This window comes from Suricata suricatta, chromosome X (genome assembly GCF_006229205.1).
Source record: "Suricata suricatta isolate VVHF042 chromosome X, meerkat_22Aug2017_6uvM2_HiC, whole genome shotgun sequence".
Classification (NCBI taxonomy): Eukaryota; Metazoa; Chordata; class Mammalia; order Carnivora; family Herpestidae; genus Suricata; species Suricata suricatta.
In genome coordinates, this window is record NC_043717.1 from 35,313,286 (window position 1) to 35,339,000 (window position 25,715).

General features: G+C 40.9%; 1 protein-coding gene and 1 long non-coding RNA gene across 2 annotated transcripts; one reads left to right on the forward strand and one right to left on the reverse strand.

Annotated features, from left to right (window-relative positions):
* Positions 1 to 2,956: 2,956 nt before the first annotated feature.
* Positions 2,957 to 3,839, reverse strand: PPP1R2C (PPP1R2C family member C). The gene has a single exon (XM_029930492.1). The coding sequence runs from the start codon at positions 3,718 to 3,720 to the stop codon at positions 3,124 to 3,126; it is 597 nt and encodes a 198-aa protein (XP_029786352.1). The 5' UTR covers positions 3,721 to 3,839; the 3' UTR covers positions 2,957 to 3,123.
* A 344-nt stretch (positions 3,840 to 4,183) lies between these two features.
* On the forward strand, positions 4,184 to 5,678 carry LOC115283968. The gene is made up of 3 exons (XR_003905102.1): positions 4,184 to 4,386; positions 4,859 to 5,059; positions 5,405 to 5,678. It is a non-coding gene; the product is annotated as an uncharacterized LOC115283968 (long non-coding RNA).
* Positions 5,679 to 25,715: the final 20,037 nt, after the last annotated feature.

Consider the following 25,715-nt stretch of genomic DNA (forward strand, 5'->3'; position numbering starts at 1 on the left):
TGATATCAGAAAAGCTAAGCGGATGAAGTGAGATTCATAAAGAGTTGAGGCTAGAACTGAACATTCTCAGATTTCCTTTCTCCAAAGGAAAAAACTAAGTTAAATAATAAGAGTCCATGCTCTTTTTTTTTTAAATGTTTACTTATTTTTCAGAGAGAGAGAGAGAGAGAGAGAGAGAGAGAGAGAGAGAGAGAGGAGCAAGCACGGGAGGGGTAGAGAGAGAGGGAGGCATAGAATCTGAAGGAAGCCCCAGGTTCTGAGCTGTCAGCACAAAGCCCCATCCGGGGGCTCCAACTCACGAACTGTGAGACCGTGACCTGAGCAGAAGTAGGACACTTAACCGACTGAGAGTCCATTTTCTATACAGCCCAAGACCATGTCACTTACTTAGGAAATGACAATTTGGAAAAAAAAAAATATATATATATATCTTTCTGGATCGTATCTGACTAGGGTACCAATGGCATCATGCATCAAGGGAAAGACTGGTACATTGAACCACATCAAAACTAAAAAGTTTTGCAGAGCCAAAGTCTCCATAAGAGGATAAAATAAACTACAGATTATAGGAAAGATTTGCAAATCAAAGAACTGTCAAAACTCAACAGTGAAAACAGATAACCAAACTAGAAAACGGGCAAAAGACATTTCACACAAGGGGATATACAGCTTGCAAATAAGCACATGAAAAGATGTGCAACCTCATCAGCCATCCGTGCAATGCAAATTGAGACATCAGGGCTACTTTTGTAAAAATGACTTAAAAATAGTGACAATACCAAATGTTGGTAAGGATGCAGAGAAACCGGAAAGCTCCCTTATGCTGGTGGGAATGTAAAATGGTACAGCCACTCTGGAAAACAGTTTGGTAGCTTCTTAAGAAACTGCGACTACCATATGAGCCAGCAAGTGCACTCCCGGGCATTTATCCCAGAAAAGTGAAAACTTATGTTCATACAAAAACCTGTGCATGAATGTTCACAGCAGTTTCTTTTGTGATACCAAACCCTGGAACCAGTCCTGAGGTCCTTCAATGGATGAATGGATAAACAAGGTGTGGTACATCCCCCAAAGGTTATATACTGTATGGTTTCATTTACAGAACATTTTTGAAATGACAAAATTACAGAAAGGAAGAACAGATGTGGCTATAAAAGGGCACCATGAAGGATCCTCGCGGTGATAGAATGTTCCGTAGCTTGATCGTGTGTGAATGTCAATATCTGGGTTGCGGGGTGGTTCTATAGTTTTGCAATGTTACTGGGATGTAACAATTTTTAAGAAATATATATTTGTTCATTCAAATGACCCAAAGTTTATTTCTCAGATATATTTGGACTTCCTCCAAAGTTCCTGAAAACACTTCAGCGCCATAAAGGTGAAATGGGTATCTTGTTAAGGAAGCGACTTTTGGATCCCACCCAAGGGCAAAGGCTGGTTTCCAGGGGAACCAAGTCTGAATACAGAGATGAAACTTTCACCCCGCTCCCTGCCTCTTCAGGGATGGGAGGGGTCGGAGGTTGAATTTGCCAATGGCAACCACTTAGTCAATCCTGATTATGTAATAAAGCCCCCATAACAACCCAAGAGGACATCTCCAAGCTCCATGACAACAGAAGGTCCTTTGTTCAGGCCCTTCCCCCATGTATCTCTTCATCTGACTGTTGATTCATGTCCTTTAATAAAGTACTAAATGTAAGCTAAGTGTTTCTCTGAGTTCTGGGAGCCGCTCTAGCAAATTAATCAAACCTAAGTTCTTGGTCGTTGGAAACCCCCCCCCCCCCCACCATCTGTAGCTGGTCTTACATGGCAGTAGGTCCACACCTTTAACCTGTGGAATCAGATGCTATCTTCAGGATGCTTGTCTTGTGGGAAGCCCTTCCTCCCACATTCTAGTTGGGTCCAGGAACCCTAAAAGGGTTACTGTTGAAGCTGGGTACAGAGAATTTAGGATCTCTCTGCATCATTTCTCACCATTGACTATGAACCTACAACTATCTCAGTAAAATTTTAAATTTAAAAACAATGGAAACACACACACACAAAACATCTTTGGGCTTACTCCTGTCCAAGAGGTATAATCATGTCCCTCGTTGGAAAATACTTTGTCATAAAAGTAAAACCTCAGTTTTCTAAAAGCTAAATAGGCCACATAGTCAACTAGTTAATAGCAAGGTTATTTAGCAAGCTGTAAACCAAGAGATGTAGAAGCCTGGCAGCTGAATTTTATTTCCCATTTGTCTACACACTGGAAGACTGAGTAGGCCATGGTGATCAAAATAGAAATAACCCTGTTTCAACAAATGATAAAATATGAGAGAAGGATGATAGCCAATGTCTAGAGAATCTACGATACTTCATAAAGGGTCATTTGTGCAGGTGCCAGGATGATTGAAGAAAGAAAGGGTTGATGTTAAAGACAGTTATGAGACAGTACTGAAGTAACATTAGATTTTCAAAAATCTTGACATTAAATCTGCGCACCTAATGTACAAGTCACAGTCCAAATAGGCATTGGAACAATTTTAACCCAATAACTGGTGAAAAGGAACTATTTTTTTTTTGTCAAGAAAAAAGCTGTCATTTCCTTGTAAACACCAAAAGAAAACTAAGATTAAATGGAAGGGTACTAAGTTAAGGAAATGGAACAATAACTCTTAAAATATAGTCCCCTCCCCAATTACACAGGCAAATCACCCTACAGACCTGTGTTTTTCAGCCTGAATATTCATCAGACTATGTCACCTACCATACCAACTGCATTTTGATTTTGTAACAAAACGTTTTCTATAAAAGCTAGGACATGGGGAAAAAAAGCTAGCACATGTACAAGTGAATATAAATTAGCCCCCTTTAACATCTATAAAGCTATATAGTATATACAGTAACCACTAGTCATATAAAAGCAGGTTTTCAACTGATGCCGCAAAGAACCACGCACAAAAGTATCAGGCAGTCAGTTTGCAGGTAGGTTATTATTTCCTACGATTACCATTTAATTACAGAGGTACAACGCAACTGACAAGTATTTCTAGGTGAAAGCAGTTCTAAGGCAGCAGCAGCATGATGGAATGGAAGGGAGTTTGTATGCCGCGAACGGGTAAGGAGTGGAGGTGATGCTGTCTAGACCTGGCATGAGCGGGTTTGAAGTTCATCGGTCGCGGCGCCTTCATTCGATTCTTCAGCAGGAGTGTTGTCTTCGTTGTTCTCAGGCAGAGTTTCTTCGTCGTCGTCAAAGTCTTTCGAGATCAGTTGTCTAGCGAGCTTGATGTTCATGCCTTCATTGTAGTGCAGCTTCCTTTTCACTTCGAACGGCTGCTCCTTTTCCTGCTGATCGAAAAGGCTCTTGCTGCAGTGTGGTTCGTCGTTTTCAGGCTCCTCCTCCTGGCTGTAGATCTTGGAGGCGGCTAGTTTCTTAGCTAACATGTCCGGGGGCATGGCTTCTTTGGCCTCGAGATCAGTCAGTGCGTCTTCCCCATCATCTGGCTGGCCGAGGTGGGGACTGCTGGGTTCGTTTATCTTCATGAAGTCGTAGTCTCTGAATGCTGGACGGTGAGTCGCCAAGATGTTCAATTCGTCCCACTTTTGGGACTTCTTTCTTTTTACCTCCGGGATGACCCCACCGGACTGCTGGTTGGAGGCCGCGACGTTAGAAGCAGTGGAGCTTTTGTTCTTCAAAATCCCCTTGAGGGGCCGGTGGGAAGCAGTAGAGGTTGCCATGCCGGTGGGGGAAAGGACAGCGTGTGACTGTTCGGCCGTGGCAGCAGCCTAAACGTGCGCCCACGCTGAAGCCACAGCGTGCTCTCTCCTCTGGCTGAAGACCTCAATGCCTTATCAGCCTCACCCCAACCCAGCATCACAAATGACACTGCTGATGACATCACAGAGGTGGCTGCCGGCGTCATGGCCGCCATCATGGCCGCCGTCACAGACTCACAGCCTCACAGGCCCCACTGGGTTTCAGTGTTTAAAAGAGTGATATAGGAAATATCCCTGCATTGCACATGAAACAGGGAAGCACTATTTTGTGAATTTCTCTGTAGCCTGTGTCCAGGAGGCCATACAAAATGTATGGCTTACTGTGGGTCCTAGTCAAAAACTGGAGTCATTACTTTTGTTGGTAGATTGGAGGTGTAAGTGCTAGAAAGCAATTACCTTCTGCTCCTTCAGTTGCCATGAGCACTTTCCTCTCCCCTAGCTACTTACCTACACAAACACACACACACACACACACACACACACACACACACACACACACACACACAAAACCCTTGCTCTTACTCTCCTATTCCGCCTCTTGGTTACTGGCCCCAATATCCAGCCAGTTAGCATAACTAGGAAGCCAGGCACCCTCCTGGGCACCTCACCCTCCAATTCAGTCCTCAGGTACTGGCCTAAATATTTTGAGAAACTTTCCAATGCTTTCTCTTCTGCTACCACCCTCTTTCAAGTCACCCCCATCTCTTGTTGGGCCTTCAACCACAGCCTTTGAACTGTGCCCTGCCTCCCATAACCCCTCCTGTTGTCATCTTACTTATTCTCCCTCTGCCCAGAGTGGTCTTTCAAAAACACCTGTCAAATCTTGTCACTTCTCTCTTTTAAACCCTTTAACAACTGCCCATGTTCTGTAACATAAAGACTAAAATCCAGAAGAGGCCAAGAAAGCAGCTCTCTGAACTCCGCAGACATACCTCTGGAGCATTCTGCCCCTAAATTCTCCCAGCCCTACCTCCAGCTTTCAATTCTGGCCTTTTCATTCCTTTCACCTTCCTTCCTGCCCCATAGGCTTTTGCTAGGTTCTTTCCACAGCCTGGAACGACTCTTCAGTTTTCAGCTCAATCATTATTGCTTTCTACAGCCCTGTTTCCTGAACCCGAGGGCAGATAGGCCTTCCTCTGCCCTCCTGGTTTCTCTTGCCCCTTGGCAGTTGCTGTGACTATATTATATACGGACCCACTGGATGGTCATCTTCAAGAGAGGAAGGAAGATGCCTCTTTTGCTCACCATTATCTCCAGTTTTGTAAGTTCGCCACACGATGCCGTTCCTGGCACACAATAGGTATTACAAAAATATTTATTGAATGAAAGATAAATGAGAGGTAATGGGAAATTGGGAGAAGATATGTGAATACAGAAAAGAGGACTCCAAGTCACTAACGACTTGTCTAATCAGTTGTGTGAGAAAAAAGGGGGAGAAAAACCCGGATGTGGAATTTGGGGGCTGTTATGGGAGTGACTTTGGAATGTTTTGTCCTTTGCAGACCTCATATTTCACATGTGGCGACATTCTAGAAAACGAAAAGGAAATTAAGATCCAGTATCACATTCCCCCCCTCCAGGTAGCAGTCACAAGATTTTTTTGGTTCCTTCTGATAACATTTTGCTTCCTCTTCTCTCCCTCAAGGGCCCTCTGCATTTTCAAAACACAAAAGCAAACGCATGAAAGAACTGGAAAACTTTTATAGGGGTCTTGAACACCTCGAGTTCAAGCTGTCCTGTATTCTCCAAAGTCCTACAAACTTCAGGAACCGTGCGATCACTTTAAAACTGTGTTATTCATCTCAGAAAAAGAAATTTCTTGATACCATACTCTTTGAGAAAAAAAAAAGCTGTATTATGTGGTGAGGGCTTTCAGGGATTCAAAAGCTGATATTCAAGGCTATAGAAGAACCCTCTGGTATGTGAGGGGAAGAAAAAACAACCTTCATTATTCCAAAATACTGCAGGCTCCCCTTTTAAAAAGCTTAACTGAAAGGCTGCACAGAAGCTGCACAAATGTGGTTTGTCCTCCTGGATGGCAGGCACAGTGGGCCTCTGCGTGTTTTGCCGTAAACAGGATGTTAAGGGAGGCGCTGATCCCACAGCATTGGGATGCCGCTTTTGTCTGTCTGCAGCACCCACCCCCACATTCTGTCATCTGAATATATGAGCTGCTCAATATATAATGAGTCCGTGATCCGGTAGTTTGGGCGCTTTCTGAAATTCATCTTTCAGTAGCACAACGGCAGCCCTTGCTGGGACCGGGAGCACGGCGGTTGTGACCTTTACACGATTGTGTAAAGAGCGAAACCACCAGGCACGACAGGTTTCCATTGTTCGTTACTTAAAAGTAGTCCCTTCACACCTACCATTTGCTAATTAGCTGCTTAATGAAAATCTCCCCAAGAAAAACCCAAGTTTTGACTTCTTGTCATCAAACTAAAAATTCTCAGTCTCAGCAAGGCTACCCCAAGCTTCAGAGTTAAAACAATCAGCACTTTCCAACATTCCTCTTTCTTTATGCCATTCACTTGTTATTGCCCCAGAACAAGAGCTGAGCACATGTGTATGAAGCGCTCTCTCTGTCTCCCTCCCGCGCGCGCGCGCGCACACACACACACACACACACACACACACACACACACACTCCAGGGTTAACTAAAACTTTTCCAGTCAATTATGCATTATATGAAATTTAGACACAGGCCTAGAAAGTCTCTCAATAAATATTTAGTGACCCTCCAGTGTATTTCCAATAGTAGAACCTTCATTTCAAATACGCACAACGTGAAATGGTGCTTTGGTGGTCCTCAATGGGTTAATGTGGTTTGTTGGTTTGGTTTGGTTTTTAAAGTTTATTAATTTATTTTGAGAGAGCGAGAGAGAGAGAGAACGTGTGTACCTGTGCGGAGGGGCGAGGGGCCAAGAGAGGGAGAGACAGAATCCCAAGCAGGATCTGCCTGGTCAGCACAGAGCCCAACAAGGGGTTCGAACTCCCAAACTGTGAGATCATGACTAGAGCTGAGATCAAGAGTCAGACACATAACTGACTGAGCCTTCCAGGCACCCTCTCAATGGGTTAATGTTTGATAAATACATCTAAATATCCATGCTGTTCTTTCACCACACTTTTTTTTCAGCTTTTATTTTTTTATAGTTTATTTTCAAGTTGGTCTCCATATAAACCCAGTGCTCTTCCCCACAAGTGCCCTCTTCCGTGACCTGTATTACTGATATTTGAAATGTCATTTGAACCTTCTGATATGTACACAGGATCAGGATAGTCTGCAGAGCACTGCTTGTTAATTGTGGCAGAAGATAACTCCACAGATTTGTTTCTTTGGCTGAAAATCACCTCTCTTCTATGGAGACATTCTCCACGTGCTGAAAGTATGGGGGTTGGTTCAAAAGGAGAACCAGGCTAGGAACAAAGAAATTGTCAACTAAAGGTGGGAACGCCTAAGAAACCAAGAGTTCCCACCAACAAGGAAGGTATCCCAGTGGGTGCCTTGAATGACAGATTAATAAAACTTTGAGAAGGCAGTGGGTTATTTGGTGACGGATTGTGCTACTGGAAGTGGAGATTAATACTAGTTTCGCCACGCAGTATCTGAGATCATGCATCAGTTTATCCAAGAATGGTCCACGGTACTTGGAGAATTATGTTAGCTACTGTGTGGTATGAAAACAAAAGTGCTACGTGGTTTTGAATATATGTTTCTTGCCCAATTTCCCTCTCTCTCCCTCTCTCTCTCAGATTCCAAATCCAGATTTCTGACATTTTACTAAATATCCCTATCTTAGATTGGGTTCCCTTACAAGCTGACCCAGAGACAAGGATTCAAGTGCAAGTAGTCTATACCTGGGAAGAGATCTGCAGAACACACTAGTAGGGGAGTGGGGAAGTGAGACAGGGGAAGGCAGGAGACAAAGGGCACGTCACCAAAGCAGTTCCTACCATGGGCAGCTAGAGCTTAATCCTGCCGGGAAACTGGGAATCAGTGAGGAACAATGCTGCCATTCGTCAATTGCTGCCATCTTTACTTAAGGCCTGCTGGGAGTGGGGGGAGGCATTAATTCCCTAGCATTCTGGATTCCTGCTAGAGCCCTGAGAGTGGGTGGCCCGTGTGTTGATGTGTCCTCCGTGGGCTTCCTCCCATCCCTTTTCACAAACCTTCTCCTGCTAGCCTGCTCCCTGGGCTCACAGTCCCAAATGAAAGGCTCTCCACCTCTGCTTTCACACGCAGAACCCAGACTAAGACAAGCATTGTGCATGTTTTCTTCAGTCCTTCCACCCCTGACACATAACTCATGCCTATCCATACTCCGGCGCTTACCCATATTTCTGTAAAATGATGAACTGAGCAAAGTGGGCAAAAATCTTTTGAAAGGAGGAGTCTGACAATATGGGCACCTGAGGAGGGAGACGAAGTTGAAAACCACCACAAAACTGAGTTATTGCTCAAAGCATGAGTGTTTGGTTATCCCAAGTGCTGATTTTCTGAAGGGTCCCTTGTTTTGAGATTTTTCTACTGTAGTGACTGACAACCACACTCACTGACAGTAGGTCACAAAGGAGACAGGACATCACTGAAGATTTGTAATGTTACATAGTAAACATCACCTTAGCCCCCGGCCCCCCTCCAGGAGGATAATCTAGTTTGGGAATGTTAAGAGAAGAGAAAGGTAATCAGTGGGAATGTCTGCCAGGAGTTATAACAAAAAATAAAGTCAAAGATAGCAGAAAACAGGCTTTGCAGGGACTGGCTGGAGAGTTCATAGTAGAGAAATATTCTTCTTGCCCCCTAAATGACCCTAAGATGTTTCATAGGAAAATGAAAAGGGGTTCCTCTGTTTATTCTTGACTCTGCTTATTCAGGGAAGGACCTTATTGATAAAATAGAACATGGTTTCATCAACTATTTTCTTTTTCTTTTATTTTTAAAAAAAATTTTAAATGATTTTTATTTATTTTTGAGAGAGAGAGAGGAAGAGAGAGAGAGAGAGCAGGGGAGGGTCAGGGAGAGAGGGAGACATAGACTTGGAAGACAGGCTCCAGGCTCTGAGCTAGCTGCGAGCCTAGAGCCCAACATGGGGCCCAAACCCATGAGCTGTGAGATCATGACCTGAGCTGAAGTCGGGTGCTTAACTGACTGAGCCACCCAGGTGCCCCTCACCAACTATTTTCATATATAAACATTATAAAGTTAGATTCCAGAAAGTACTGTTTTCACTTAGACGGAAATCTGGAAAGTTCTATTGGCCAAGCTCAGGAGGCAGATGTGAGAAGTGGGTGGTGGATGTAAACCTGGGGAGGTATCTGATTTGAATATGAGATGCATATTGGAACCCCTGATTCCCACTACTTCTAGAACGGGCACGTAGCAAATGGGAAAGTGTACCGCCATAGCAGTCCCAGAGGACCCATTGCCTAGCCGAGAAGATTGAGGATCAAAAAGGTATGGTGGCTTGTTCAGGGTCACCCAGGCAGTCAGTGGCACAGCCAGCACTAAAAGTCTGCTGTGGCAGTGCACTTTCCCACGTGCTACATGCTCCTTCTAGAAGCCGGTGGTCAAAGCCAGCATGCCAGCTGTCCTCTATTCAAATCACTTACCTCCCCATGTTTACGTCAAACCCTCTCCTCATCTCTGCCTCCTTGGCATACACATTCTCCAGTAGCACTGGCACTTGGAAAGAACAAAAGAAACAGAAAACCACCATTTCAGAAGGATTAAAACCCTGAACCTTGTGTCTTCTGGGTAGCAAGTTAAAATATGAGGTGCGCGCCCAGCTGGAGGCACGAGTGGAAAAGTTTTTTGGGCAAGCAATCGATAGGCCAGCTGACCCAAGTTTTCTAGTTCTGGATGAACCATAGTCAAATTAGAAAAGCAATAATGTGATCCAGGGCAGCAAAATTCAATTTTGCCAACAACACTGAGATTCCTTGAGGCAGCCCTTTAAAGATGACATTATAGACAGGATTATTTCCCATGTGTACCAATATGGCTGGGGGAGAAAAACACACACATGGAGATATAACCTGATGTGTGATCCATTCTATCCTGGAAACAAATTTTCTTGTTATTATATATCTATATTTTTTAGAAAAAGCATTATGAAAACAGCAAGAGAGTGTAATAGAAAAAGAAATGAAACGCTGCAAGTCTTTTTTATGATGTTTCACACACAAAAAGAAAAATAACTCACAGGATCGTCAGATTTCTTAGAAGCTGCAGTAAATATATTGTTAGCATCCCTATGACTCACTAACAAGATGCTGTCTGCAGGGAGGTGGGGCAGGAAAGCTGTCACCAAATTCCAGTCAATGATTTATAGTATTTGTGACTACCCCATGCAAGGATTGTCAGCTGACAATTTATTCGGGCTGATGTAACCCGACAGAATCTTCTTCCTTTCTGACAACCAGTCCAGTAAGTAAGGTTAACACATTTCAGCTCTAATAAACAGAAGTAAACCTAGCAGTGAAGTTTGGTTCTGTCTTAGTCATGCCTGTGTGTTGGTTGTATTTAAAGAGAAGCAGCAAAACAGTTCATGGGAGCCTCTAAGACACTGACAGGAAGGAGGGAGTCAAAGCGAATAGAATAGTGGTTGTCAAACCTCAGTGTGCAACAGAACTCCCTGGAGGGCTGATTAAGACGCGGAGTACTGGACCCCTTCCCCAGGGCTTCTGATTCTGTAGGTCTGGGGCAGAAGGAATCTGAGAATTTGCATTCCTAACAAGTTCTCAAGTGATGTTGATGGTGGGGGGTCCAAGGACCACATTGAATAGCAGTAGAGTAGAGCATGGTTCTGCCCCATCTGGCAGGGGGTCAGACAAATCTAGGTCCACAGCTGGAGACCCGATGCTCTACTCTCTGGAAAGATGAGCAAGTACAAGGGGAAATACAGAGGGAGGGGAATTTATTCAGCCAGAGGCGGACCAAACTAAGCACTGAAGTGGGGAAGGGCAAGGGAAGGGGACTTCAGGCAAAAGATGGAGAAGGTGGTCTGTGGCAGATGAGTACAAAGAGTCCTTGAGATTGATCCATAACATACCGCAATGGTAGAATGGCTATTCCTTTTATAACTACATACAAGAACAGCCCACTGCTCTTTGTGGATTCAAAATTCACACTGACGACCTCGGTTGATTACACATGTAGAATGAAAAGTACAAGGAATTGTTGGGTGGGTTCCCTGGCAGTCCCTCTAACAGAGTCTCCACTGTATCTGCACTTTTTCAGTACAGACCAGAGTCACATGAACAACTGTTTTAGATCTAGGTGACCTACATCTAAGATCTATAATATATATATACATATATATAAGATATATAATCCTATATATAAGATAGTGGGTTGGTGGTATTTTAGGCATCTGATAGTGGTTGCAGTGTATATTCTTTTGAAGAGTGCAACTGTCTTGGCACCGTTGAAATCTCATCTCAAAGATGGTCTCCTGCGGTTAGGCTGCCATATTTGTCCAAGCATACATCATCCAACAGCCAATTTCAGTGGTTCTCGTGGCCCAGTTTTCACAAGAGCACCAATTACAGCTAGATGGAAAGTACCTCACATGTAGAGATCCTGTTTTTGATGTCTTCTGGGTCTTCGGTAGCTCCTAATGCACACAATAGGGGCTTGAGAGTGCTTTTGTTAATAAATAGCAGGGAATCAATCCAAGCACCTCTATGAGACAGTCATTGTTTAGGGCTGGTCCAGCTGACGGCTGCCTTAACAGAAATATCCTCCAGCAGTGGACACAACTCTTCAAAGGGCTTAGCCCCCATCTCAATGTAAAATGGTCACTTTAGATAATTGTGCTCAAAATGATATATTTTATCATCAGGGTCTTTTTTTTTTTAACAAAATGCACTTAGCAAAAGATAAAACAGAATATTGCTTCATGGGTCAAGCAATATTTCTCTGTCTCCATTGTTTGTCTCATTAGGTTCCATTGTGACCTAAATTGTTCCATTTCTCTGGGCCATCATACTCACAAATATTTCAGGAATAAAGTCCCCCTTTTTTCACTTTATTTTTTATGGAGAAGTATTGAGTATGACAAGGTCTGTCATCGCTTAGTAAGAAATGGCTCTTGGGCCACGTATAACTATTATTAAGATGACTCTTTCCCCTGTGAGTATCAACAAGAAACTGAGATGCGTGGGCTGTAAAAAAAAAAAAAAAAAAAAAAGAAGGCCCTAAGGGAAGACAGTAGCCAAAGAAAAATAGAAGAATCAGGTTTATGAATTAGGTTTGGGCTGGCAATATTTTCAAAGGCATCTTGAAATATTTCCTTTAGAGAAAAATGGACAGAAGCAAAGGGACATGAGGAAAGTGAGATTTGGTAGACCATGAGGTTTATTACTCTTCAGTAGGCTTCTTGAATTAGTGACCCAATCTTCTGACAAAGAAAAAAAAGTCCCTCCCATTGTCTGTGCATCACGAAACCCGTAGCGGAGAAACTCATTTTCAGGTCGGTTCTGAACTACAAGATGAAAATCATTAGTATGACATACATGCATACATAATGCATTGCCGCAAAACTGATACTGGGTATCACAGTGCAGACATGAAGTAATGTATTAGAAAACCACCATGAAGTATTGAATACTTACAAACACCGTTTTTCTTTTTTGACAGCATAATGAAAAGTTTCAAAGCACTCTTGTCTTTCAAATTATAGTACCATTTTGTTTTTATGGTTTCATTTCCCAATAGATCTTTAGATATGTGCCAACAGTCATAGGGATGATGGTGGGTATGAAGATGAAATCACCAACTCAAAACTGTCGCAACTAATGCTTGGAATCTTGAAAGTTAGAGCAGATGCCTGAGGTATGAATTGCGATTTTGTGTGGCAACAATCTGTCAGCAACTTCGTGCTGTGTCACAGCTGTTCTCCAGAAAAGAGCTTGTCTCCTTTGGTAGCCATGGCTGTGGCTGAAGGATAAAAGGTTGTCAAAAGTCATCTGAAATGTTGGCGGCACAGAAGCAGGAATACAGGGCTAGATGCTGTTGCAGGCGCTGACGTCATATCCGGGCCCGTCATTTTTACCTAGATTCCCCAGATCTCTGAGTTGGAAGGAATTCAACATTTATCTAGGCCAGTGCTTCTCAACTAGAACGTGCTTGCGAATCATCAGGCGATCTTGTTAAAATGCAGATTTTGATTCAGCAGGTCTGGGGTGGGGCCTGAGATTCTGCAAGCTCCCAGGTAAGGCCAATGCTGCTGGTCCATGGAGCACATTTTGAGTAACCAGGTCTAAGATTAGTTTTATTTTATTTTACTTTATTTTACCTATAGTTTTTTAGACATACAGTGTTTTGTAATTATGTCACTGATAATTTGTTACTAGTGCTAGCGATTCGCCAAGTTTCTTCCACAGTAACCGTGTGAGTATATCTACTGCATGTTTCTGTCTCGATTTCTATTTCTATTTCTATCTATGAGTTAAAGTAATTTGAGGTTATCCCCATAATAACATTGCTCTCTTTGACATTGCTGGGGAAGAAAAATTTTACTCTACCCTTTAAGATTCTTTTGGCTGGTCTAACAATTACATTGACATGAGATAGATTAACAGGAGAAAATAAAATTTAATTACATACATATGGGGCCTCGATAAGAATATGAGGCCCCAGGCAGTCCGGTAACTGAGGCTTATATGCTGTCCAGAGCTAAAGGGCCTGAAGTCTGGGACTTCAAAGGGAAGAAAGATAATTCACAGGAAGTTGAGAAAGAGCAAATGCTTGGTAAACAAATGTTTGCTAGGCCATACAGAAGTAATGAGATACAGAGAGGAAATTTAACAGACTTTACTAGGTTCCTCTCTGTCTACCACACCTAGTTCATATTATACTATAGTTAGCTATGCTGATTGTTCCCTCTCTAGAACAGTCTTCTATCTGAATTCTTTTGGGCAGTTAGAAGGAAGTTCAACATTTCTTCCCGAGCCTTCCATTTCTTAAAAATAATCAGCCTGAGATAATCCACATGCCAAAGAGACATTTTGGAGTGGCAAATCTTGCTTCACTACAACATCTAGCTTCTGACACACTCTTCTCAGAGGAAGAGAAAAAGGTAGATTCCTTCCTGTCAGGGAGTCACCCATAGGCCTGGTTATGCCTTTGGGAGTGCGTTACACAGGTGAATGTCAGCTGCCCTGAGTGGAAAAAAGATTGAGAATTGTTCATCTAGTTCAATCTCTCAAAAGATGCTTTGAAAAGCAGGTCACATTAACCCCTAAATAAAGACGTATTCGATTTGTTTTTAATTTACAAAAAGAACACATCTCCATTTAACACATCTATGCAAAGGGAGAAGTAATCACTCTATTTCCCCCTCCAACCCTGTGTTACCGGTACATTCTGTGTACTTCACGATGGGAGTTTTTCTATACTTAGATCAGCATGTTTTTTAATAAAGTCTGTCAATTGTGCTGCAACTTGCTGTTATTATTTAATATTTTGGAAACTACTGCAGGTCGATTAGAAAAACATAACCAAGCATTTTCGTATATAGAGTTTTAATCAGCTTAAAAATAATTTTCTTGGTCTTTAATTCTGCTTTTGTGATTCATAAACTACTTTTATTAAGCAGAAAATGAATACCATTCAAAGTGGATTCCTAAGACACTAGAATGGAAGTTCTATGAATTCCAAGATCTTTGTCTGGATCAGATGTATCTCAATTTCCTACAAAGGAACCAGATACATTGGAAGTACCTGACAAATATGTATTTAATGAGTCAATATCAGCTAGACAGTGTGAGGGCAACTGGGAGGTGGGTGGGGAGATCAAGACAGACTGCCAAGGGAAGGGGCTGAGGTACGCCCGATATCTATTAAATGCTGCTCCTTGACCTCATCCAGTAGGAATCAACACATTAGTTGGGTAAATTGGGTCTATGTCTAAATTTTGTTGAACGGCTGATCACATAATGAAATGGTTTTTCTTCATCCCGGCAATGTGGTAAAACGGATATGCATTGTATCTGCCTTTTTAATGTACTAAGATTACCCCAAGGAGATCAGTTAATTAAAAAAAACCTAAAGAACACGATATAATTGATGAGATTCTATCTTGTGATTTATTTATATTCTCTTCTCTGATAAAGAGTCATAATATATCTATATTTTAGACGTAGATAAGAATATAGATATAGGTACTTATGTAATGGCTTTTGACCCCAGTTCCTTGTAAACTGCAAAAGCATTAACTTATTAAACAAATATTTCTATCCTTAACACCAGGACCTACGGGCCATATGTATGGATCTTGGGCAGTAAAATTAGGGAATGAAAGCAAGATGGAGGAAGTACCAATATAATAAGGACAATACCTCATGCTCATGCTTAGCACAATACCATCCCTTAGGATGCTGGAAACCTCCACAGCCACTCAATAATTCTTATACTCAACCTCCAAGTAAAAGAAATCTGGGTATTCATTTTGTGACTCAGGAGCAAAAGAGGCTTAGCCATATTTTGCACTGTGCTGATAACTCTCAGGTACCCTCTTCCATGGCCTTTGGCTCCATCTGGGGACAAAAAATTATCAAGTTATGTGGTTTTCAGAGGATCTAGGACATCTAGAATTTTGAAGTTATTAGGCAAAGAGGAAAACAAAGACTCTTTGCTTCAGGGGAATTGGATATAAAGATTCATTCAAGCTTTGAACTTGTTTGTATGCAATTCTACACCTTTTAAGATGCAAATCGTATTGCCAGATAAACCAGAGGAGACCTGTTAAGAAATACTGTGGACTTTGGCAGTTGAATAAAAGGTCCATTTTTCAAAACGTTGCCTTATGTAGTGTGGGTCATGTCAGATGATCTCATTCTGAGGCTCCTTGAAGCTAACGAAGGGGTGACAACTTCTGCCAAATGGTGTTGCAACTCAATATAGTGAACACAGTAAGGATGGAGGAGGCCAGATTCTATCCTTGCTTCTGTAGCTTAGAATCTTTGTGAACCTAAGCTAATTACTTAACCACTGTGGGCCTCGGTTTCCACATGTACAAACTAATAAATGCTAATATCTTCTTGACAGCGTTGTAGGGAAAAAAATCAACCGAAATATTGCGTGGAACACTGGCTCAGTGCCTAGCACTCAATAAGTGGTCAGCAAGGTTACCTAGGATTATTGCTAATAAGAATAAAACATACAATTTAAGCACGAGAATATTTCTATTAGCTTGTTTTATTGTAAATTCAATTCTACCTCTCTATCGGAGAAAGATCTAGCCAACACAAGGACTCAACTTCCTGTTCTTATTTGGCCACCATTATAGTTTGCTTTAAAACTTTTGTTTTGGCTAGACCTTGACTGTCAGAAAACTTAAAAGAGAAGAGCACAGGAGAAAGAATATTATTTTAAAATTGCACTTCCTTGCAATCTAAAGCCTTGGACCTATTTGGCCAGTTCAGGCCAGAGTGATGCTGAAGACATCTTTTGTCCTCTTACTGATTCAAGAAGAGCGGTCAGGAATTGATTTCCCTGTTCCACTTTAACAAGCCCATTTTGAGTCATTACGGTTTCTTGGTTAAGTACTTCTGAAACACATATTCTTTGACAGATTATTTCAGCTCCTTTAGAGCCTTTGCCATCTATTATGCTGAGCAATCTTAGTATTCAACTGTTGTTATAATATTGTGTGTATATATAGTACAAACTGATATGAGGAAAAGTTACTATGCAAGGGCTTGTGATAGAAAAGCAAATATTTCAAATCTGTCATGGTGTGACGGCGTGGTTACAAGGCATGGCATTTTTTATGTATGATTTAGTAGTCATAAGCTTGCATCTCCTGAAAACAACATGAATTGTGAGACTTGTTATTGTCCCCCAAACATATATTAGTCCTTTGCTACTGTAGGTATCGTAGGAGGGATATAAACTTGGCCTTCAGCTCATTTTGTCTAGTCTTTCCTGTTAGTTCTGCACGCTGTCTACCCAGTAAAGGTGTGCATAAGGCCAACCTCTTTAATAGCCTCCCTGCTCCATTTGAAAACCCTTTGACATACCTGATCCCATTTCATTTCACCTTCCCCAACATTAGCCTGGAGTAAACAATGACAACAACTGCAAAAAACAAAAAAACAAAAAAACAAAAAACAAAAAAAACCCAAAGAAACAAACACAACTAGGTTCAATGAAACCAGAGGACTCCTGTCCTTCTAACACCCATTCTCTAGGCAGGAACTAAAGTGATACTTTTCAGTAAATCAGATCATGTTATTCTCTTGCTCAAAAGGCTTTATTGTCTTTCCATTGAATCCAGAAAGAGAATACAAATTCTTTCCTCAATAATCCACCTGGTGCATTATTGGGGTCTTTCTCTCTGTCTTCATCTTCCACCGCCTGCCTGTTTCTCTAAATAACAGTTTGCTTCAGTCTTGAGAACTCTGCATTTGCTGCTCTGTTTCAGTGCTCTGTCCTTAATCTCTTGCATTCAAGGCTTTAATGTCTCAGCGCAAAGGTCTCTTCCTTTGATAAGCATCCTTGGACATGTCGCAAAATAACACCCTCACCATCCAAACTCTCTCCATCCTTTTGTCTATTATTATCATTATTATTACTATTACATACAGCACTAGTCACCACCCCAAATTATGTTAATTTCTATTTTCTCATTTGTTATCTGTGTTTTCCCACCAGCATGTTTTCCAAGGAATGTATCTCATTCATTGGTGTATTCCCAGTGCCTGAATCAGTACCAGGCACAAGGTAGGCACTCAATAAACACTTGGATGGATCTTATGGTGATGCCTCAGAAAGGTGCTACATCTCTCTTAGGTGCCTGATAAACTGTGCTATTACCTAAAGGCAGGTTCTCATTCAAGCCCTGCATTTACTTAGCTGTGTCATCTGAGATAAAGTATCCACATTGTTGAGCCTTACTTGATTCATCATTAAAATAAAGAGAAGGTGGGGCACCTGGGTGGCTCAGTCGGTTAAGCGTCTGGCTTCGGCTCAGGTCATGATCTCACGGTTCGTGGGTTGGAGCCAAGCTGTGCTGACAGCTAGCTTAGAGCCTGGAGCCTGCTTCGGATTCTCTATCTCCCTCTCTCTCTGACCCTCCCCTGCTCACGCTGTCTTTCTCTCTCTCTCTCAAAAATAAATTTAAAAAATAAAGAGAAGGATGTAGCAGGGTCTTTCAAACTAGAACCAAAAAAATTAATAATGGAAATTCCCTATTTTTAATATTTCAAAAAGATTGTGGAAAATCTGACATTTTATCCATATTATATTTGTAGAGAGCAAATACAATACCATTTCTTTGGCTTTGTCTGGAATTCTATGAGTTCAGAATAATTAGCAGTTTTATGTCTTTCATTTAGAAAAAAGAGTGAAGAATCAAGGATAATTTAATTCTTTAGTAAAAAATTTTCAAATGGGAAAGTAAAAGAATGGGTTATTGGGGCTGAAAAGGCATTGGAGAAAATGGGCTCTCAGCGCCTTATCAGCTTCAAAATTCTGTGATTCTTAGTACACCATTCAGAAATCCTAGTAGCAAGCAACAGCCCATTCTAGCCAGTTACCACGGAAGAGGGTTTAATAAAGAGTGGCAGGTACCCTACACAATCTCTAAGGCAGCAAGTAGCAAGGACCAAACAGCCCTTGAGATTGCAAAATACTGATACTCTAATTCTATCGTTGTCAGTTGAATTTTTACACAGAATTTCTTGGTTAAAGCTTATTGCATGATTCATGTTGATAGGTAATACTGAATTTATACCCATGAGTCATATGACCAACAAGGGGGGGGGAGAGGAAGCCTTTTTTCTCACATCCTGGCCAAGTGCCAAGGCATTTGTGGATTTTTGGCATCCATCAAAGCCATGTTGAGACATATTCCTCTCTGTGTGGCCCTCTTCTCAACCATTTGTTCTCCTAGACTTTGTTGCCACTTTGGGAATCCAAACAGATATTTAAGGTATAAATCCCTTTGGTCCTTCGGCTTCTGATGAGGTCTTTACAACTCTTCAGAGCACTAACTCAAAGGCTCCAGGACGCCTGGGTGGCTCAGTCAGTTAAGCATCCAACTCTCGATTTCTGTTCAGATCAAGATCTCATGGTTTGTGGGTTCGAGCCTCACGTTGGGCTTGTGCTACAGCATGGTGCCTGCTTGGGATTCTCTCTCTCCCTCTCTCTCTCTCTCAAAATAAATAAATAGGCCTTAAAAAAAAGAGGGAAAGACTTAGAATTATTTCTTTCTCTTGGAATCACAAACGTCTGGGCTCCTTGCTTCTCTTCTATTTCTCCTACTTCCCACGACTCCAAGAATATTTTTCCAATCTGAGTAGGAGTGGTAGTGCTCTCTTGTCACTCATGTTATTTTTCTAAGCATTGTTTATGCCCCAGCTCTGCTTTAATTAAAGCAGAAGTCACAATATGGAGATCATGAGGCCAAATTTGACCATAGCTTAGTTTTATTTGGGTAATATTTTTAAAAGAAATTAATTGAAAGCTTTTAAGTAGACCAAGTACTTTTTGGCCCAGAAAACATTTTGTCACCAAATCAAACAAAAACCCTCCAAAAATGTTTAAAAGCATTTTTTTCTGCCTGTGCATTGTCTTTGACCAGTTGACAATTACTAGAGTTTTCTTCAAAGCTCAATGCTAGGCTCTTTTCTCTTTTCCTCTTTATTCTGCCCCAAACACCTCTTTCCCATGCTCAAGCCTCTAATCCCTATCCATATGTAGTGATTCTCAAATTTATATCTCTAACCCAGATCTTTGGTTTTCAACCTCTTATTTGGCATCTCTATCTCTGTGTCTTCAATATTTTCAAGCTCAAGAATTCCAAAGCCAAATTCATGATGACTTCTTGGTTTTCTTCCATCATGCTGTATCAGCGAATGATGCCATAGTTCTCCTGGTAGTATAAATCATGTAAAAGAATACAAAGGAGCAAACAACCAAAACCTCGAGTCACTCTGGACCTCTTTCCTTTCTTCATTCCCTGTATCTTATTTATGAATACTAACTATTGCCAACTCCTATCTATTGTTACCTCCAAAGCCTAATGAGTCTGTCTATTCACCTCTATTTCTACCATGATGTCTCCAGTCCATGCTACCATCATCTCCGGCTTGAACAGTCACCTAAGTGATCTCCTTGCATCCATTTCTTGCCCTCTAATTAGTTTTCCACCAAGGATCCTACGTGAGTTTTTTTTTTTAATAAAATAGTTTTAATGTTTACTTTATTTATTTTGAGAGAGAGAGAGAGAGCGCGCGAGCGCACAAGCAGGGGAGGGGCAGAGAGAGAGGGAGGGAGAGAGAATCCCATGCAGACTCCACACTGTCAACGCAGAGCCGGACATGAGGCTCGATCCCATGAACAACAGCGAGATTGTGATCCGAGCAGAAATCAAGAGTCAGATGCTTAATAGACTGAGCCACCCAGGTGCCCCTAACCATTAGAATTTTAAAACTACATGGCTGTGACTGGTTCTGTGTGGCTCACACATTCCTCCACTCATTCATTTATTTATCCATTCATTCATTTGTTCGTCATATACCTACTTGCCACATGCAAAGTAGTAGAGTGATAAATTCTCCCTTTATTTCATAAATGATACAAAAATGCAGCAGACATCAGCACATCATTGTCCTCCTTTGTCCATTCCAGATATCACTAATCAATCCAGGCTCTCTCTCCCAGGGAATTTTGACATGACCTCAAAATGTTTCCCAAACCAGCATTCTGAAGGTCATGACTCATCAGTTGGGGTTTGACTGTGGTATAAAAAACTATCTGGGGGCGCCTGGGTGGCTCAGTCGGTTAAGCCTCCGGCTTCGGCTCAGGTCAGATCTCACGTTCGTGGGTTCAAGGCTTGTGAAATACGTGAGTTTTTCAAAATGCAAATCTGATCATATTAGTAAGTCAAGGTTCCTTTTCCCCAGTTTCCTCAAACAGATGAAGATTGCTATCTTCACAGGGTCTATATACCCTTGTATGGGCTGGCCCCTTGACATTCCTATCATATCTTGTACCATGATGCTCTTAGATCTTTCTGCTGTAATCATACTGGCTTCCTTTTGGGTTCATCCACTGTCTTCTCCCCTTTAAGACTTAAGCAATCCTCTCCACCTCCAATCTCACGCCAAGACTGGAGAACTCATTTCTCCTTCAGAACTCAGCTCAAGTAACACTTTCTCATGGCGGCTTTCTCCAACTCCCCAGATGACCTCAGGTCCCTATGGTACATGTGTCAAAATGCCGTGTATTTTCTTGCAAAGCTGGGTGGACTTTTTTTTTTTCCTTTGGCCTGCCACTAACCTGACTTCTTAGTTAGGAAAATTCCCTGTTGGGGATATTCTGGAGTCAATATATCTGGGACCAAATTGAGCTGACTTTTGATAAGCATACAATATAAGTGATAGAGGAAGAGCACAGGAAATCAAGAGAGAATCTATACCTCTTAAACATGCAGACTGAGCACCTATCAGCATGTTGAACTAGGAATGGAGCTCCCTATCAGGTGTCTACTGTGGACTTATTTGAAACTGATTTGAATATCAGTTTCCTTTTGCTGCTATAATAAATGATGACCAACTTGATGGCTTACAACAACACACATCTATTCTCTCACAATTCTGGAGATCAGAAGTCTGAAATCAGTATCACTGGGCTGAAATCAAGGTGGCTGCAGAGCCATACTCTCTTTCTGATATCTAGGGAAGTATCTGTTTCCTGCCTTTTCTTCTAGAACTACATTCCTTGCATTCTTTGGTCCAGGGTCCCTATCTCCTTGATGAAAACCAGCATGGAGAACCTTGCTTCAGTCTTCACATTTGTTCTATTAGCAATGTCTCCCTCTCCTTCCCTTTTATAAGACATGTCATTACATTAGGGTCACCCAGATAGTGCAGGACGATCTACCCATCTCAAGATCCTTAACTTAATCCCATTTGCAAAGTCCCTTTTGCCAAGTATGGCCACATTCATAGGTTTCAGGGATTAGGACATGGACATCTTGGAGCCATTATTCAACCTACCATCATCTCTCTCCTATATTAGCTTTTCAGCTTTAAGAACTGCATCTATTGGGATATCTGGGTGGTTCAGTCGGTTAAGCCTCTGACTTCGGCTAAGGTCATGATCTCTCAGTTTGTGGGTTTGAGCCCTGCATGGTGCTCTGTGCGGACAGCTCAGAGCTGGGAGCCTGCTTCAGATTCTGTGTTTCCCTCTCTCTCTGATCCTCCCCTCCTTACACTCTGTCTGTCTCTCTCTAAAATAAATAAACATTAAAAAAAAATTTTTAAAGACCTGCATCTATCTATGTTTACTATTGTGCTTAGCAGACTCCTTGACCTCTAGTAGAAACTTAGAAAATATCTTCTAATGAGTAATATGATTAAGCATCTTTTTGAAGGATTATTAACCCCATGTGGGTTACTTTTGGAAATTTTATTTTACAGTTTTGTGTTGGCATTAGAGTAGGGCCCTTTAAACTTTCACTGACTAATCCTTCACAGAATAAGTTCACACTTAGGGTTAACATTACTTAATATCAGCTCTAATGTTTAACAGGTATTCAATAAGTGAAGTATATAAGTTTAGGGCTATAAGATTATTTGCCCTAACTTTTCTTTCACAGAGGAGAGAAGTCTAGGAAACAGAAAATTATTTGCTTAAGAGTAAACTGTGAAAGCGAGGTCTAGTTAGAATTTTAACTGAGATCATGTCATCACCAAATGAGATCATGTGATATGGTGGTCTTTCCTATCACATGCTGTGAGACTAAAAAGAAGTTACTTTTTCTTTCCATGATTTAGTTATATGTTCCATATAATAAAGGCAATGTTTGCCTTTTCATATTTGTGATAAGGATTAAGTTACACACTGTTATACAAACACCAAAAAATGTTACTGACTCCTGCTCTTTTCTTAGTTTGTTGATGGCATATTTAGGCAACTGAATGCATTTCATATTTGTGACTTTCTTTCAAGAGCACTCAGTAGACAAAGAAAATTTATATTTTTTATTAAAAAACACTACCCAATAAGGGATGTAAGGCAAGGAGGATTATGAATATTTTAGAATTCTTAAAAAAATTTCTTAGTGTTTATTTATTTTTAAGACAGAGAGAGAGAGAGAGAGAGAGAGAGAGAGAGAGAGAGAGATTGCAGTGGGGGAGGAGCAGAGAGAGAGAGAGACAGAGACACATAATCTGAAGCAGGCTCCAAGATCTGAGCTGTCAGCACAGAGCCCAACACACCGCTTGAACTCACCAACCATAAGATCATGACCTGAGCCGAAGTTGGAAGCCTAATTGACCGGGTCACCCAGGTGCCCCAATATTTTAGAATTCTTAAGAATAGATTTGTGGGACCTAAATGCTGCCCAATTCTTAGTTTAATGGCTAGAACAACTAATTTTCCCTGAAAGCCCAGCTTACCAAATAACTCAAAGCTAATAGACTTAAAGGGTTAAGATTTAGTAACTTAATTTTTGCTTTTAAGTATTTGTCAAGAGAAGCATCTTAGGGAATTTAATCCTACCTTTGTCCCTTGAGATAGGATATTATGTCTATAATACAGAGTAAATGTCTTAGTGCAAAAACCAATCATAAAAAGGATAGTTTAGAGATTTCTGTCAGAAGACCCCTTAATCTTGCTCAACACAGCACAGAAGGAAAGAAAAGATCATGAACCTTAAGTGACATGACAAAACTGTCACATTCACAGAAAGCTAAAGCAAGGAAACAAGGAGATCCTGGTGACATTCATTGTGGGCAAAAATAAAAGAAATGAAAAATAAAGAGAAGAGTATTTTTTGCCAAGAATTAGAGCATTGGGCACTAGGAAGCTTGTACAAGGATGTTCACTCTTACATTGTTTATAAAATTTAAAAAAAACTGAGGAAAGTTTAACTGTCCACTGATAGATGGGTTATTAAATTAAGTCATAATGCACTTATATACTAGAATATGACACAGCAGTTAAGAACAATGTTGTAGGTGGGGCGCCTGGGTGGCTCAGTTGGTTAAACATCTGACTTTGGCTCAGGTCATGATCTCACAGTCTGTGGGTTCGATCCCTGCATCAGGCCCTGTGCTGACAACTCAGAGCCTGGAGCCTGCTTCCAATTCTGTGTCTCCCTCTCTCTCTGCCCCTCCCCTGCTCACTCTCTGTCTGTTTCTCAAAATAAAGACATAAAAAAAACTAAAAAAAAAAAAAAAGAAAAATCTTAAAAAAAAAAAAAATGATGTAGGCCCCAATGTGCGTTTGTATAAAGAATATCAATAAGTTCTGAAACTGAAAAGCAAACTGCTATTTATGTTAAAAAAAGACAAAATAGAAAATTATTTATTTCTGCTTTATTTATATAGAAAAATACCTAAAAACATATACATCATAATGACAGAAGTCATTGGTAACTTCTTTTTTGTTTTAGCGGGGGATAGTTCTGAGATGGATTTCAGCAGACAAGGATTCTTTTTATCTATGTTATGTGCTTTTTCAAAACCTATAAAACATATTCGTGTTGATTAATTGATGTAATAATTAATTAATTATTAGCAATTTACTATTTAGTATATAATGATAATTTGGTTGGAATAGAATTCTACTTGAAAATCATTACTTATTGGGACTTTTAAAAAAATTACCCCATTCTTTTCTGACATCAATGTGGATGATAATGTTAGGGTTAAGGTAATTCTCATTTCTATGGAAATGACCTATTTTTATCTCTCTGGCAGGTTTTAGCAGTTCTTTCTTTATTCTTATATTTTCAAATCTCACAGTCTCTTTAAATTTCACATGGGAGGCCTTTGAATTAGACCTTCCAATTACAGAATCATCACACTTCTCAGGTTTTAGAAAGTTTCTTACGTATTCACTAATATTCTCCTCTGAACTTCCTTTGGTATGTATTTGTGGGACATAGAGATGATTTTCTATATCTGTAATGTTTTCCCTCATAATTTTATTTACTTTGTCTTTTGGGAGGGTCAGTATTCTGGGAAATTTTCTGAACTGAATCTTACCACCTTTAATTGAACATAATATTCCAGTAATCATATTTTGAATTTCAAAGAGATCTTTATTGATTTAAGATCATTTCTTTACCATTGCATCCTCTACTTGTTTTCTGTATGGCATAAACCTCTTTGTGTGCTCTGCTTTTCTTCTAAGTTTCCAACAGCTTCTAGAATTATCCCTCTTTCTCTAGAAAGCTTATTCTCTTAATTTTGTTTTCATTCATGTCAGGTGTTCTTCAGATTTCTAAAGATCCTTAGTCTTTAATGCAAATAGAAAAATTGGTATTTATAGGGACACCTGGGTGACTCAGTAGGTTGAGTGCCCAACACTTGATTTTGGCTCAGGTCATGATCCCAAGTGGGATCAAGCCCTGCCTGAGTCGGAGTCACCACTGAGCATGGACCTACGCATGGAGCCTGCTTAGAATTCTTAGAATTCTCCTTCTCTCCCTCTGTCCCTCTCCCCTACTCATCTTCTCTCTAAAAATAAAGAATAAATAAATAAAATATTTTTTTAAAAAGTGACATGTATGGGAAAACTAACTGCAGTGGTTAATTTTATGCGTCAACTTGCCTGGGCCAAGAGATACTCAGATATTTGGTCAAACATGATTCTGGATGTGTCTGTCAGGATGTTTCTAGATGAGGTTAACATTTGAATCCATAGACTAAGTAAGGCAGGGTGCCCTCCCTAATGGGGGTGGGCCTCATCCAATCAAAGATTTGAATAGAACAAAAAAAGCCTCAGTAAGCTGAAACTCCTTTTGCCTGACGGCTTGTGGTGGGACTTAAAGTCAGAACCAATATATATATGTGTAAGTCTGACCCCTTAAACTCAGACTGAAACACTGGCTTTACTTGAGACTTGAACCCACCAATTTTTAAACTGGAACTTCTACCATTGGCTATTCTGGTTCTCAGGCCCTCAGAATCACACTGAAACTACATATCA

Bases quoted from the DNA above. Each gene is read 5' to 3' on its own strand.
- PPP1R2C (XM_029930492.1), bottom strand. From the start codon at position 3,720: ATGGCAACCTCTACTGCTTCCCACCGGCCCCTCAAGGGGATTTTGAAG.